This window comes from Rousettus aegyptiacus, unplaced genomic scaffold (assembly GCF_014176215.1).
Source record: "Rousettus aegyptiacus isolate mRouAeg1 unplaced genomic scaffold, mRouAeg1.p scaffold_m13_p_7, whole genome shotgun sequence".
NCBI lineage: Eukaryota > Metazoa > Chordata > Mammalia > Chiroptera > Pteropodidae > Rousettus > Rousettus aegyptiacus.
The window spans coordinates 70,036,160-70,051,154 of NW_023416310.1; the positions used below are offsets into that span (position 1 = coordinate 70,036,160).

Genomic DNA, 14,995 nt, shown 5'->3' on the forward strand with positions numbered 1-14,995 from the left:
GGCAGGCAGACAGTGCCAGGGAGAACGGAGGGTCCATGTGTGTCCCCAGGCCTTCCGAGGGAGCCCGTGCTCCAGCTGAGCCGAGACCGGCATTTCGTAGCCTGGACGTCAGTGTGCTGCAGGGGGCTGCAGCTGTGTGCCTGCTGCTGGCTGCTCCCCAGCTGCTCCCCTGCTCCTCTGCGAGACCCAGGTGACTGTGGGGACAGCTGCACCGCCCTGGGCACACATGGACAGGGCTGTCGGAGGCATGTGAAGCTGGACCTGATCACAGTCCGGTGTCAGTTTTTGCAGACCAGGAGGAGCCGGCGTCCCCTGCCTTGCTGGTGACAGGAGGTGCCTTCGTGGTGCACCGCTGTGCTCTCAGAAGGGGGACTCCAGGCCTGTGCTCCGCCGCGGTCACGGAGTGCTGCTCGCTGTATTACGGGACCGCCATGCTCGCCACAGCTTTGAGACGCGGCGACTCTCACTGTTTGTCCTGGATGGCAGGCGATAAGATCGTCTGCATTCCGCACGCAGCGACTCTGGCCTGCTGGCCAGAATGTGTTTGCGTTTGGTCTTCCTCGTGGGGGCTGGGAGAGTGACGTGGGGGTCTCAGCTGCCCTAGCTAAAAGGGCAGGCTGGTTTTCCTTCCGGAGGTGTGCCTTTTAGTCATGGGCTTTACAGGGTGGCTCTGACCCCGTGCGGCATGAGGGTCAGGAATGTTTAACGTGGGGGTGTTAGTTTTGTGAGCACGGTTTATCGTAAGGCCCTGTGTTTTGACCTCTGTGTGGCTATGTGTTACTTAATGTCCTCTGGGGCCCCAGGAAGGTGTGGCGAGCTTTGATGGGGAAGTGTGGAGGGCTTGGAAGGAGACGGAGGCCAATGGGGTACCTGGGAAGCGGGTGTCCCGTGTCTCCGGTCAGTTCAGAGCTGGGCTCTGCTTCCTAAGTGGTCATGGTAAGCACTTTATCGCTGCAGCTGCCTCAGGGCCCTCCCCCCCAACCCCTTACTCCTTTCTGAGTCCCATCCGGTCCAGCTCCTGCCAGCACTCCTCTGTCCCTGTGGAAGCAGACCTCCCCGTTAGTGACACAGGAAGCATGTGTGCCCAGAATTCTGCCCTAGTGATGATGCCCAGTGGCATTTCAGCTGGCAGCCACAAGAGCTTCCTGGTGTGCAGGGCTCAGCACGCTGGCCACTCACGGTCACGTGAAGTGTGGGGTGTCTGCCGGCCGTCACCTCTTCAGTCCTGCCGTGCCTCCTGTGCTGGGGCAAGCTGAGTGTGTTAGAGACCGGTGGCTGTCACCGAGCATCTGGCTCTGACCCGGGCCCACTCGCTGGGAGCGGCGGGGCTGGGGAGACGGGCAGGCAGGTGAGCAGGTGCTCTCGTCCTCTGAGTGGAGTCAGCATGGACACCGGGGGTGAGCACGGGGCACGAGTAGGAACGTGCTGGGCTGCGGACCTGCCAGAGCGGGGCCACCCCAGAAGACAACAGCGAACCCCAAGTGAGGTGCGGGCCCAGTCCCAACACCCTTTCCAGCCTGAGGCTGCTGGCGCTCCGAAGGTACTTCAAAGGGTAGGAAGGGGACCTCTCCCGGGGACAACCACTGGTGGCAGGAAGTGTTCTGGCTCACAGGTGGTGGTACACGGACCTTCCCTCCCCCCACACGACCGTCTCTTCTTGGCCCAAGGTCTGCATGTACCAGTGGGCCAGGACTTGGGCCAGGGACAGTGAGGACCCTGATGAAGAAAGGCTGGCTGCGTGTGCTGCATGACCGTGTCGGCAGGCCCCAGCGAGCACCGTGACCGTGAGCACGCTCCGTCGGGAGGGCGCCAGCTCCCTACTGGGACCGGGGCCCCTGTGGGTTCCAGGTTCCTGCATTCCCAGGCACAGTGGGGCTGAGACCAGCGGCGCCCCCGCCAGCCTCCCTTGGCTTACTCCCGACCGCACAGAGCCCACCTTCACTGGAGGCAGGGGGAGAGGGGCAGCCGTCAGCTGTGGGGCGCCGGGGCAGCCAGTGGGCCGTGCTTGCACCGTGTGCGCTGGGACCGGCGCCCGGGGCGCGGCAGGCTGGTGCCGGAGTCGGTGGAAGCGGCTTCCTGATAGCTCGCGCCTGGGGGCTCGTCAGCAGGTGCGGGATGTGGTCGTGCGCTGCGCATGCCCTTGGCCCCTTTTCTTGCCTCACCGCGCCGGCGGGACCGCCAGTGCCCGCTGGCCGGGGTGCCCGGCGTGGGCCCGCGCCCTGGTGCTGGTCTCAGGGGAGGCGGGGCCCACGGGCCTCACCCGTCAGGTCGAGGAAGCCCCCGTCCTAGTTTTCTGAGAACCTCCATCCTGAACGGGTGTGGGTCTGCCAGATGCCCCTTCCGCGTGGGCTGAGCCACGTGGTGCTCCTTGAGCCGCGGATGCGGCGGGGCACGTGGGTGGCTCCCGCATGCAGACCCGGCTTTGCCGCCGGGACCGCACGCCACTCGCCCCGGTGTGCCATCCTGTCCACATGCCGCTGGGGGGGACTTCACATGTGTACTCCTGAAGGGTTTGGCTCTGTCGTGTCCTTTTTGGCCTGTTTTGTCTGGTTTTGGTATCAGAGTGTGATACTGGCCTCATGTTCTGGAAGAGATCATAGAGTTGGCGTTAACTCCTCAAAGTGTTCCATAGAGGTCTAGTGAAACCGTGGGGCTCGGACATAGGTTCTGGAGTCGGGGACACCACGGGCCGACCCTTCCCAAGGCCCTACACGACCTCGGGGTCGGTGACACCCAGCCCACCAGTGAGAAGGCAGGGTCCAGTGGGCAGAGACGAGAGCCGGGCTGCTCTGGAGGGGCCGGTGGGCAGCCGGGAGCCTTCAGCAGGGTTTTGCTTCATCCCTCTTGCTGGTGGCTGGCAATAGGCCCCGCTCCCCTGGGGCGGGGGCTTCAACCTCCCCTACCTCCCCCTACCCCCGCCACCAATTTCTACCTGCCAAGCGCTTTGCTTCTGAGCAGGGCCGTCCCCGGCGGCAGGGCCGCGTGGGAGGGCCGCGGTGTGTCCAGGAGCTGTGCCGGCTGGGAGCAGCTGTCTGCATCCGGACGTGAGCCCCTGCTGCACTTCCTGTGGATGTCCCCGCTGATGGGCTCGTGGGGGTGGTGCCTGCCGGGGACACTGGGCATGCTGACCAGGCACCCTTGTTCAGAACATCCACGTAGCACATGTTTATTCTCCCCTAAATGACTCAGAATGGTCCACATGCTCTGGGGGGACCTGGTGCCCTGGTTTTGAAAGCTAATTCTCATTGCCTCCGGGGGAAGGTTTTTGGTGGCAGTTTTGTACTTCCAGAATGCCCGCCTGGCGGGGTTGCTCTACACCCCACCCCCATGTCCCAGCCACCCCGGCTTCTCCTCTGCCTCACGTGGGCCCCCGCGCCCCTCCCCTGTCTGGACCACCTCTTTCCCAGGTAGCCCGGGGCTGGGCCCTCACCTCCAGGTCTCCGCTCAGGTGTCGCCTTCCTCGCACTGTTCTCCTTGACCTCCACCCTCCCACGGCCACTCGACATTACACAACGTAAACGGCCTGCTCCCCGTCTCGCCTGCCTGGTCTTTCTCCACACTGTAGCCTTGCGAAGTGCTGTCGCTGTGCAGGTGTCTTAGTCCCTTCGGCTGCTGCAGGAGCACACCACAGGTGGCTCAGGAGCGACACACACTTCTGTCAGTTCTGGAGGCGGCAAGTCCAGCCTCAGGGTGCCAGCCGCTCCCATGTCTGGTGAGGACCACTGCAGACGGCCAGCTTCTCGTTGTGCACTCACGAGACCCACCAATCCCACTGACGAGGGCCGCGCCCACGACTTAGTGCCCCCAGAGCCCCACCTGCCGCCACCGCCCCACAGGGGATTGTGGGTTTGGGGGACGGAACGCAGCCTGTGGCCGCAGCCTGCGCGCGGTGTTCCCCCAGCGTGCTCGCACTTGGGCAAGCTAACGTGAAGACGCTGCCCGGCAGGTAGCCCCGGCACGCACACAGGTGCCCCTCGTCCCCGCTTCCTGGCGGGGCTGCCGGCCGATCCGCCTGCGTGTCTGGCAGTTGGTTCCAGGCTCTGTTTCCCTCGTGGTGGACCCAGCCGCTGCCTCCGGGTTCTTGCAGTTGGTCAGCCTCTGGGTCATGCCCTGCCACCCCACCAGCTGGACCTAGTCCCCAAAGGCCCTCGGGGCTGGAAGAGGTACCCTTACTCTTGGGGCCCCTGTGCTGAACCCCAGGGGTGCAGCAAGTGTCCCAGTCCCTCAGCATGTGGCCGGGGGGGGGGGGGGGACAGAGCACATCCTGCAGGCTGGTCCCAGGGCAGAGAGGGGCCTGTGCGGGAACACAGGACGGGGAAGAGGCCGCCCCGGCACCCTTCGCGCCCTCCCTGAGCCTCGGCTTCCTCGTCCGTGAAGTGCGGGTGGCAGGGGGCTGGCAGCAGGAGCGAGGGCCCGCTCGGAGCCACACGTCCCGCGGGTGGCACCTCAGCCAGCAGCGCGGCGCCTGTGCGCCCGCCGCCAAGCCAGCCGTCCCCCTTCTGTGTCCCGCGACAGCCCGTCAAGTCACCAGAAGACGACCGTGGAGAAGGAAGCACAGCAGAGGGCCCTTGGGACAGGAGACTGACAATGGAGAGTGAGCCACAAACCCTCCAGATTCAGTTCCTTCCATGAAACCGGAAACGTTGGAACCTTTTTTTCCCAAACATTTCCGTGTCTGTCGCCTTCTCTGTAGAGTGGGGGCACTGATGCCGGCATCGCAGAGATGAAGCAGGAAAGCACCATGGGCCAGCCGAGCCCAGGGGCCGTTGTGGCGGGCCAGCGCCCGCCCTGCCCTCTGCCGTCCCTGTGTCTGCCCAGCGGGGGCCGAGGCCTTGGCGCTCCCCGGAAGCCGCCCCCACTGCTGCGACTGAGCCAGCCTCTGCGGTGGATCTCCGCGGGCAGCGGGCAGCGGGCAGGCGGCCAGGAGGAAAAGCACAGGAAGGCACAGTCCTGGCGCCGGAGCCTTGGAGATCCTTATCAGGCTGGGGAGCTGGGGCGCCCACACCCGGAGCAGGAAGCCCACACCCACCAGTGGGCCTGGGGCGCAAGGGAAGAAAGGGCTCTGGAGCAGCCTCAACGGCCAGAGTACAGGGTGTCCTGGGGCGCCTGGTGGCTGGCCTTTGTCAGAGCCTGCTGTGGGTCCTTGGGTGGATTTAGCAGGCTCCTGGCTGCTGGGTGTGGTTTTTCCTTGGATTGTAAAATTGATCCACAGCGTTGCCTTAGGGGAGGGAACAAGCTCTAGGAGAGGTTTGGGGTGTCCATGTGGTGGGCAAAGGGCGGTGTGACCGTTCGTTGATCCCGTGAGCCTTTGCCAAGTGCCTGCTTCTTGCTGGATGACATCCATGCCGTGGTGCAGACACAGCTCTGCCTCATGGAGTGCAGTGAGGGGCTGGACACCAGGCAGAGCTCAGCGGGCGGGTTGCAGGGTGCAGCGCACCCCCCCCCCCAGCCCTGGCACTGGCCGAGTGCTTAGCAGGTGAAGCGGAGGTGTCCCTGAAGCTGACAGTGACAAGGATGTGGAATGAGGACGAGCTGTGAGCGCCATAGGCGGCGAGGGCGGCATGTGCAAAGGCCCTGGGGAGGAGACAGCAGGCCAGGTTCAGGGAACCTGGGGTCCCGTGCCGCAGGTGGTGATGTGGGAGCGGGGACAGCACGTGGGCCCAAACCTGATGGTCACACTTGGGTCTCTGTCATGTGCAGAGAAATGGGGAGCAACTGGGGCAGTGCAGCCGCTGGTTTTCTTGCCTCCCGTGTAGGGGAGCTGCCGGGAGTCTGGCAACGGGCCGATCCCTGGGCGTGAGCTCCGTGTCTGCCACTTCCAGGCCGAGCAGTGGACAAGAAGTTGCCCTAAGCGTCCGCCCCGTCTCTCGAACAAGCTCATTAAGCAGGGAACCCCGCAGGGTAGTTGTTGGCAGGTGCGCACGCATCACCGTCCCCCGCCCTGCCTGCAAGCGGGCCTATGGCAGGCCCGAGCTGAGCCTGGCGGTCGGCGCCCAGGTGCGGAAGCGCGGCCACGCCCACCGCCGGGGCCACGCCCACACGCCGAGCGCGCCTGCGTCACCTCTCAGCCGGCTGGATCTGGTTCCAGCCGCGCCAGCCTGACATGCGCAATGCGCTGGGCTGAGGGCGGGGGCGCGGGCCTGGGCAGACCCGGCGGCCAGGGACGCGGAGGTCAGTGCGCCGAGCCCGGGAGCGGGGCCCAGGGACGAGCGGGGGTCCTGCACGTGCGCGCGGGGGCGGGGCCGTACCCGAGGAGTTGCGGGGGTCCTGGCCGGGTGGTCGCCCCTGCGCCGGCCTCCGCTCCGGAGACCCCAGACCCTGGCCGGGCGGCGTCCCCGTTGAGGACGCGGCGGCCCTGCCCCACGGGGTCGTGCAGGCGGTGGGCTCCGCCGTGGTCTTGGGGACCCTGGCCCGGCTACCCCATTTCCCGGTCCCTCGTTGCAGACGAGGAGGCGCTCCCAGCTGAGCTTCGCGGCCGAATGGCCCTGCACCGGAAGGAGGGCGCTGGCCGAGGGGCCCGCGGACCCTCGCGCTGCGCCGTGGCCCGAGCCGTGCGCCCGCGGCTTCCGCGTTCGGCTTCAGGGCGCGTGACCCCAGGCTCCTTGACCGTCCCCGTGGAACCGGAGAGTGGTCTAAACCACAGCTTTGCCCTCCACCCCAGCCTATCATTACTGTTCTTCCCCAGGAGGAGTGTCGAGGGCCTTTGGGGACCAGTATTCGGGGCCTTCCATGCCCAGGGCGTTCTTGCCTTTGCAAGGCCCGGGCTCACATAGCACGCTAAACAAGTGTTTTCAAGCAAAACCCGCAAGGGTATTTACCGTTTTGCTTGTGAAATAATCTATGGATGTGATGAAATCATTTTGAAAATGACATTCAACATTAATGAGGTTGACATGAGACCCTTTCAAGAAATTTAGTGAAACATTTGGTCTGATTTTGTTGTTTATTTTGGAGCCAGTAACATGTTTTGCTTTGGTTTTTTCCCCACAGCTGAAACCTTTTGCGAGTCCCGAACAGCCTGAGGGGATGGTGCCCTTAATTCCCCCGGGTAAAGGTGGGATGGGAAGGGGCCCTGGGAAGAGATTTTCGTTGCCGTGTTTGCTTTGCACCCAAAGAAATGAGTTTTCTAAGAAGACAGGGCACAAAGGCCGCTGAGGAAGAGTACAGTGCAGAGACGCTAGAAGGAAACGGAAACGAGAGGAAAGCGTTTGGAAACCTCGTGCAAACTTTTCTCTCTGACGGAAGCCGTGCTGGTCGGAGGCGGCCGTGGCCCTCTGCGCTTGCCCGCGGGGCCCCCGCCCCGCCAGGGTGGGGAGCAGATGTCTTTGTGGTTTGGGAAGTGTTTTTCAGACGATAAGAATCCAATTGTCATTAAATGCCGAGTTCAGCAGTGACCGCCTGCTGAGTCTTGGACGTTGAGAAGCACGTCTTCTGCACGTGAAGTGCGCTTCTCCACGGGCTCACGGCTCCGTCGTTAGTGTCCACTCGGCTCTGCCAGGCGGCCTGCCGGACCCGCCTTTCCAGAGCGAAACGCGTGCAGCTTCTGGGTGCTGGGCGGCCCTGCAGGCCCTGCGTTCCCGGGAGGGAGGGGGGCAGGAGGTGGGCGCCGCCCTGCCCCAGTAGCGTGCTGTGAACTTGAACTTTGCCTTCCTTTAAGCGGCCATAACTGACTCCACATCCGGCTGCTGGCCGTGCAGAACGGAGCCGGCTCCCAGCCTGCCTCTGCCGCTCCTAACGATAGAAACGGGAGCACTGTGAATCAGCGGACGGTGCCCCGGGCCCCCGGCCCTGCTCGCGGGCGAACAAAGCCCATGCACAGGGCAGCCCGCCAGGGGCCTGTGTGCGTCCCCCCGGTGGGGGCAGCATAGCCGCGGCTGAGCTGAGGTGGTGGGGCTGGCGGGGTCCCTTGGGACCTGGGCGTCCAGGAAGACCCACCTGGGGGCAGGTGCTCAGCTCAGGGTCCTGCTGCTGCCGGCCGTTAGCCATTTCCCTTCAGGTGGCAGTGCCCAGGGTCTTTGTGGGGGTCCTGGGGTGTGTCCTCTCCCCTACCCCCGCCCCCGCCCCGGGCTAGGGAAGGGCACAAGCAGCGTCCTCAGGCCTTACAGACCTGTGAAGGAGTCACCTCCTGCCAGAACGCCCAGCGGACAGCTGCTCTCCACCGAAGTCTGTAAGAAACGCTGACCCCTTAGCTCATCGGGGCGTGGGGCTCTGGGTGTGGAGAGGCTGCCAGGTGCTGAGACCACAGGTCCCTTATCGCAGGGAGATGTCCTGAGGCTTGTGCGCCCTTCCTGCCTCCCCCCCCCATGTGATCTGTGGTCAGACCTGAGACCTTACGGCCCTGAAGAATGTGCCCAGCCTCTCAGCGGCACAGGGCAGGCGCCACGCGTGGGGGACGCTGGCCTGCACCCCGGGGCCACGGCCTGCTTCCGCACAGGAGTCCTGTGACTGCCAGAGCCAGTGGTCCGCTAGCCCCCGGCCCCCCTGGCAGCGTGGCCGTCCCGGTCACCGTCAGCACCCCGCCCACTGGCTCAGACGGAGCGCCAGTCACTTCAGCATGGTCGTGTGTCCCCTGAGGCTCCAGGCACAGGCTTTGCCCTGGACGACTGCCCTGGGGTGCATAGGTGGAGGGGCACCAGGGCCACCGCACTCCTGCTGGGAGGGGCGGCTTGTTGACATGTCAGCCCCAAGGAGGGGCTGGCTGCTGCCCACCAGGCAAAGGGGCGGTGACGTGGTTTGTGTTCGTGTGGACACCTGTCCTCGGGGGTCCTCCACCGGACAGCGAGTCCCGAAAGGACAGGGCTGGACACACGGTGACTTTGGGTGGGCGGCCTATGAAACGATAATATGTGTCAAAGGAAAATAGAGACTTGCAGCGTCTTAGGACTTGTTTCCGGGAACTCATCTGGTCTGTGTGGAAGGTGGTCCTCAGGGCGGCCGAGCGGGCCGGTGTCGCCGGGGGCTCCCGCCGTGGGACACCGTCTCACCTGGCAGGCGGCAGGGTGCTTCCTGTCCCTCAGTTTGCAGAGAGCCTGTCTGCTGGCTTGGCTCCACACTGTCCCCAGAGGAAGTGAGAAGGAGGTCACACACAGCCTCGGGAGAGCTGTAGGGCCCAGAGGTACATCTCAGGCATGAGCTCTGAGACGTTTGGAGGTGTCTGTGGGGCGGTCCCCTCCCACTGGCCTTCCCAGGGCACAGTGGCATTGGCAGTTGGGTCAAGACAAGGTCGTGTGCCCCAGTTTTTTCAGAGACTCAGCCCCTGCTGCCAGAGGCCCAAGGTGTCCCATTCGTGCGGTGTGCTGCAGATGCCCTGGGAGGTGGCTCTGGCCCCACGTGTGGCCTTCACCCTGAAGCAGTCTTAGGGACGGCCCTCCCAGAGCACTGGCCTGCCCTGCAAGGGCCACTGTCCCCGCCCGCCTTGCACATCTGCTGTGACCTGACAGGACCTCACTCTGCAGTCCTTGTCTCCAAACCAAGGTTGGCCCCGTGGGGTGCTGGAGTCTGAACCCTTTGACGTGTGGGCCTGTGCGGGCACGGGTGTGGGGCGTCCAGACCTGGAAAAGAAAAAGGTCTGTGTTTCTCAGGCGGAACCGAGCGTTTCCTCCCGTGGTGCACGTTGGCAGAGGCCCCGGGGGTTGGCAGGAGCCGCGGAGGGCATGTGGCGCTCAGCCAGTTAGTTACTGGTCAGGCCCAAGGGGGAGGGGACGCTCGCGTGGCACAGGTGACCTCTGACCTTCCGGTGTCTTTCAGTGCGTGTCCCGCGGAGGCCCGCGCCCCACAGCCGCCGGGACGGACCGTGGCAGCCGCCCTCCCTGTCCTCCGGGAGCTCACTTATGTCTGCCGTGAGCTCCTCGGGGCCAGAGCCCGTGTCTGCCGCAGGGCCAGCGCCAGCGCCGCCTGGGACCGCCACACGCAGCCTCCCGGCTCCGTGACTCGGCCATGTCTTCGTAGCTGTCACGTAGCTCGTCAAAGCAGCAGCAGCCTCCTGAGCCGCCGATGTTATCTTCCATGTTCGGGATGTCGCGGGGAAGGGCGCTTAACCTCTGCCCAGGCGTGTGTCCGCAAGGCGACTCATGTCACTCACGAGTTGGGCCGAGGTGAGAGGGAGCTTGGGGAAGCAGCCCGTGAAGGGTGTAACGACCCACACCCGCGTACCCTGTCACGAAGTGTGTGGCGCGTTTCTGATCTCTGCACAGGCTGCGACACTGGCGTGGGCCTGGCCGGGGCCTGAGCCCGGGGCACAGTCACGTGCATCTGGTTATTTCAAAATAAATGGCTTCATTAAAAAGTCATGGGAAACACTTTTCCATTTTCAGAAAAGGGGAAAAAGTAACTTGCTACCGTGAGTTACCCTTTCTGGATTTTAATAATGGGTGATAAGTCTGGTCAAGGTTTAGTCTTCAAACTGGAACTTATCTCCAGCTGTGTGCAGGTGGGGACATGGGCTCCGTGCCCGAGGAGCCCCAGGCCCTGGGAAGGAAGGGGGCCGTGAGGCCGGGGAGGCGCACGGGTCTGAGACCGGCTTGCTTTAGGGCGCGGGTCCTGCTTCTCTGCTCCAGACCTGTCTCGGCTCTGCTAGCCCTGCCTTCAGGGCGCCAGGTCCCAAAGGGGCAGCGGACAGCAGCCACGCTAGACGGCTCATGAGCAGATGCCTATGGCTAAAGGTCACCCCGCGTGAGGGCCTCGTGTGCAGGCCAGGCGCTGCCCAGCCCAGGCGGGTTGCTGTGTCCTTGGGACTGTCGGCGTCTGTAAACAGGGCTGAGCCAGACGGTGTACCTCTTCGGCGCCCAGGCCTCCACTGGCAGCCTCCCCGCCCCCGACTGCCCCCAGGTGGAGAGGGAAGGAGAGGACGTGCCTGGGTCCTGGCCCACACTCACCATCACTTTCCTGCTGAGTGCGGCACGCCTTACAGCAGGCATCCCTGACCCCCAGACCATGGACCAGTACCGGTCCTGGCCTGTTAGGACCCGGGCCGCGCAGCAGGTGCGTGGCGGGCGAGCGAGTGAAGCTGCATCTGCGTCTGCAGCGGCCCCAGCGCCAGGCCCCCAGCGCCACCGCCTCAGCTCCGCCTCAGGTCCTCAGGTGCAAGGTTCTCCTAGGAGCGCCGGTCCCGGTGCCACAAAGGCTGGGGACCGCCGCCCTGCAGCACACACCTGTTTGGGGTGCACGTCGCTTATTTTCAGTGCCCTCCTAACCCACTCACCCTGTGGGCTTGGCGATGCCGGGCTTGGGGAGGTGCTGCCCCTTCCCGTCCAACAGCAGCGAAAAAGTCCGGTCCTGTGAACACTGGGGACAGGTCCGCGACGCCACAGTCCGCTGACCTGGGCTGCGTCTGGCTTTGGGGTTCGACAACCCCAAGCCCTTAGTCAAAGCAGCACTCAGGCAGCCTCCGCGTCCCGATGACCCTTTCTAGGTGACAGCAAGAGCCCAGACCACCTCCTGATGTGCAGTGTGGTGCTCCTGAGACCTTCCCGGTCGGGTCTAGTTCCACCTCCACGAGCGGAAGCCGCCTGGGGCCGGAGCCGTGCTGTGGTCATGAGCCTCCCCACCCCAACTGTCTGTAGCACCTGGCTGTGCAAAGGGCTCTGTGTCCCCAGGAGCTACACAGTCCTGACCTCTGCCCCCCGTTTCACACAGCCCGGGGTCCCCACGGCACCAGCCTGCACGTGCCCCTCCTAGAGGTGCTGGTGGACGGCAGTGACGCCCAGGTACCAGGTGTTGAAGTCGGGGTGGAGAGGAAGGAGGGGCCCACCTGCCCAGGAGCCGCTGCCGGCTAGAGCCTGCAGGGGGCTCGGGGCACAAGGGGATACCCGAGACAGGGGTGTCGAGAGCGCCCGGGCCTGCCCACCCGGCTCCCTCGCGGCGGCTGGGAGGCAGGTGTACCAGTGAGAGGCCCTAGGTGGTCGGGGGCTCCGGGCTGGGGGCGGGAGGCACGCACACATCGAGTGCCCCTCCGCGTCCTGTCTGGGGCCCCTCTTCAGTGCTCACAGGTGCTCCCGGCGCGCAGGACCCCGGCCCCCTGGCTGACCCCGCGGGCGCAGTGGGCGCGCGCTGCGCCTCTCTGTCCAGTGTCCCATCCTCAGTCCTGGATCGAGAGCACAGCGGGCACAGGCGGGACGCCCCACCGCCGGGTGTGACCAGGGGTGTGACCGCGAGGGGGTGGCCACCTCCCAGGGTGGATCGGGCCCTGCCCACCTCTCAGGAGGAAGAAGCCGAGGCTGGGACGGACAGGCCCCCAGGCGCCCGCCCCCTGCGTCCTGGCCGGCTAGGGGCGGAGGGGGGTTCCCCTGGCCCTTTGGGGTGAGTGGCAGTGTGGGATTGAGGAAGGAGCTGGTCCTGGTGACTTGGCGCGGAGCCACACCCAGCCGTGGGGCGGGTCACCTCCTGAGCTGTCTGCTGCTCCCGGTCTGTAAAGACCCAGGACGGTTCCCAGGGACCCCCACTTCGCTGCCGGAGGGCTCACCGAGACGGGTCCGTAAAACCACAGAGGCGAAGACTAGTGGGTGACCTGCTGTTGGTCCCGTGGAGGCGGAGCCTCCGTGCCGACAGGGTGGGCACGCCCAGTGCCACCGGGACTCTGAGTGACCTACTGTCCAGTCTCGTCACTGCTGCTCTGGGCCAGGGCCGGGGACATGGCCGTGGTGATCACCCAGACTGGTACAGCGGGCGTCGGACCTCAGACGTGGTGGGAAGGCCCGGAGCTCACCGCCGGCCCCTGCGGGGGTCCCACGGTGTCGCGACAACACCCCCCAGCAGCGCTGCCCTCAGCCGCAGCTTCCCCTGCGTGCTGCCCGCCAGGGCCCAGGGTCCTGCTGAAGCAGCTCGAGACAGCAGGACACAGCGCGGGTGGGCACACACAGGCCCACAGGCGCACGTGGCCGGAGGCTGGGCTGGGGGACTTGGGGACGGCCCCTCGTCTAGAGTCTGGGTCTTTATTTAAATTAGGCTGAACTCTAGGTCCTCCGTCTCCCAGTCCACTTATTTTTCCTGTATCCCACATTTTAGAAAATAAAACGTCCCCAAATGTCAGGAGGTGTCACTCGGGCGTCGCATAGATGGGCGAAGGTTGGAGCCCCCCATGTGCCCCACACGCTGGCCTCGGAGCTGGCCTGCCCACCGCCCATGGTCGCCCATGCCTGGGGGGGGTGGGCCCCACCGGGGACGTTTCCCGGGCTCTGAAACCCTCATAAGCACTGAGTCACGTAGCTCCTGTCTTCAAGAGGAACATCCCAGAGGACCCGTCCTTTGTCCCAGCTTCCCGCCTCAGCTACCACCTCATTCCAGGGACGCTTCGCCCAGCCGCCCAGCCGCCTGGCTGCCGCGGGCTCGCGCGCCCTGGGCTGTGGCAGCCCGCCCACGCTGTCCCCGTGTCCCTGGCTGGCAGCCCCCTGCCCACACGGACAGGGTGTCCAGGGCCGTGTAGAGGAGGGCACTTTATCTCGGCTCCCAGGGGCACTGGGAGAGACAACGGGCCCTTTCTTGGGGACACAGAGAGCCACTGTCGCTCGTCATGCAGCCAGCTCAGGGCAGAGGTGATGGCTGGACCCCGGGCCGGGTGGCCGTCCTCCCAGCAGCCCGGGACTGCGGTGCGCAGAGCCCCCCTGGGGCCCTGAGGTGCAGGAGGCGGACGTCTTACCCCAGGCGCCCGGCGCGTGCTGTGGAGGGCCGGACCCCCGGGGCGGCACGGAGCTGCATGGACAGTGCCCGCGTGCCCCCCGCCCCCAGCGTGCGCCGCGCACGTCACCGAGTGCGTGCGTGGCACCTCCCGCTGGGCAGAACCCCAAAGTGGACAGTCCGAAGCCCCCAGACCATGCGGACGGCCAGGGCCCTTCTGAAACCCCACACCCAGACTGCACCCAGGGCCACCCCAAAAGGAGAGCGAAGAGGTGGCGCCCGGGACTGCGGGTGGCCCGTGTCACCGTCTTTGGCTGGCCGGAGCAAGCCCTGGCCTCCCACGGGGGACGTGGGGCATGGTCCAGACCCGCCAGAGGGCAGGCCTGGCGCGGCCACGTGCCCGCCCGTCCCCAGCACCATGCTCTGCCTGGCGCTTGCCAGCAGGTGTGGACGCGGACTCGAGGGCACTTTGTGCCGTGAGCGCCCGAGGGTGTGCAAGGAGGACAAGGGGACAATCGGGCCGTCCAGCGCGAGAGTGGAGCGCACACTGGGCGTCCCCAGGGGCTGGAGGAGGGGGGTGGGGTGGGTGCCGCCCTGTGAGCCTGCAGGGCAGAGGGGAGTCCAGCTGGCGGGGAGGGCCAGTTGTCGCCCGGAGGCCCGGGGCAGGGGGCAGCGAGGGCGCCAATGTCCGCTCACCGTGGGAGGTGACCCAGCCCCTCCTCCGTGTGCGCCAGCCTCTCAGTGGCTCCTGCCGGCGCCAGGCTCTGGTCCCCAGACAGAGGCTGGTCCTCACCCCCGACCCAGTCCTGGCATTGCCTGCTAGAGGGAGGAGCCGGGAGCTGTGTCGTCCTTGCGGAAGGTTCCAGGAGCTGAGTGGGAACGCCGAGGCCGCCACGGGACTGGCATTTGAGGAGGGGCCTGCTGGGCATGTGGGAGCGGGGAGCAGGGACGAGGGAAGGGGTGGGGGGCCTCTGGGAACCCGAGGTGCGCGGCTGGGGGCCATGGGCCCTGGCCCTTCCCGGAGGCCCTGGGGCGGGTGCCCGCAGGCTGAACTGGGTACACGCACTGGTGCTCCAGGTCTTCGAGGGAGTGGCCGTGCGGAGCGTGGGGGCTTGTTAGCGGGGGAGGGGGCTGCGTGTCCCCGGCAGAGGCTGCCTGGGGAGGCCACAGTGCGCTCCCAGCCCCTAGCCCGGGGCAGGATGGGCACGCGGGCCCCGCCTATCACCCGTCACCGCGGAGCGAGGGGCTCGCGTGCAGAAGGCTCAGGAGACCCCCCAAAGGAGGGCTGGACCCCCGAGCCGGTGTGCCCTCCGCCGTCCCCCGACGCGCCGGCAGCGCACACCAGGGCCCTGCGAGCCTCAGCGGCCGCCCACGCCGGGCGGGC

General features: G+C 65.9%; 1 protein-coding gene across 5 annotated transcripts in view; it reads left to right on the forward strand.

The window, feature by feature from the left end:
• The window catches only part of CUNH7orf50 (chromosome unknown C7orf50 homolog), a 68,386-nt gene that overhangs the window by 49,530 nt on the left and 3,861 nt on the right, over window positions 1-14,995 (forward strand). Inside the window, exons 1-2 of one of the 5 annotated variants that reach the window (XM_036224258.1) lie at window positions 6,085-6,171; window positions 6,991-10,094. The exons of the other annotated variants lie outside the window; for them this stretch is intronic. Coding sequence (XP_036080151.1) covers window positions 10,071-10,094 — 24 coding nt within the window. The 5' untranslated portion in view covers window positions 6,085-6,171; window positions 6,991-10,070. Of the gene's footprint in view, window positions 1-6,084; window positions 6,172-6,990; window positions 10,095-14,995 lie in introns of those variants that run through there. 5 annotated transcript variants of the gene reach the window in all.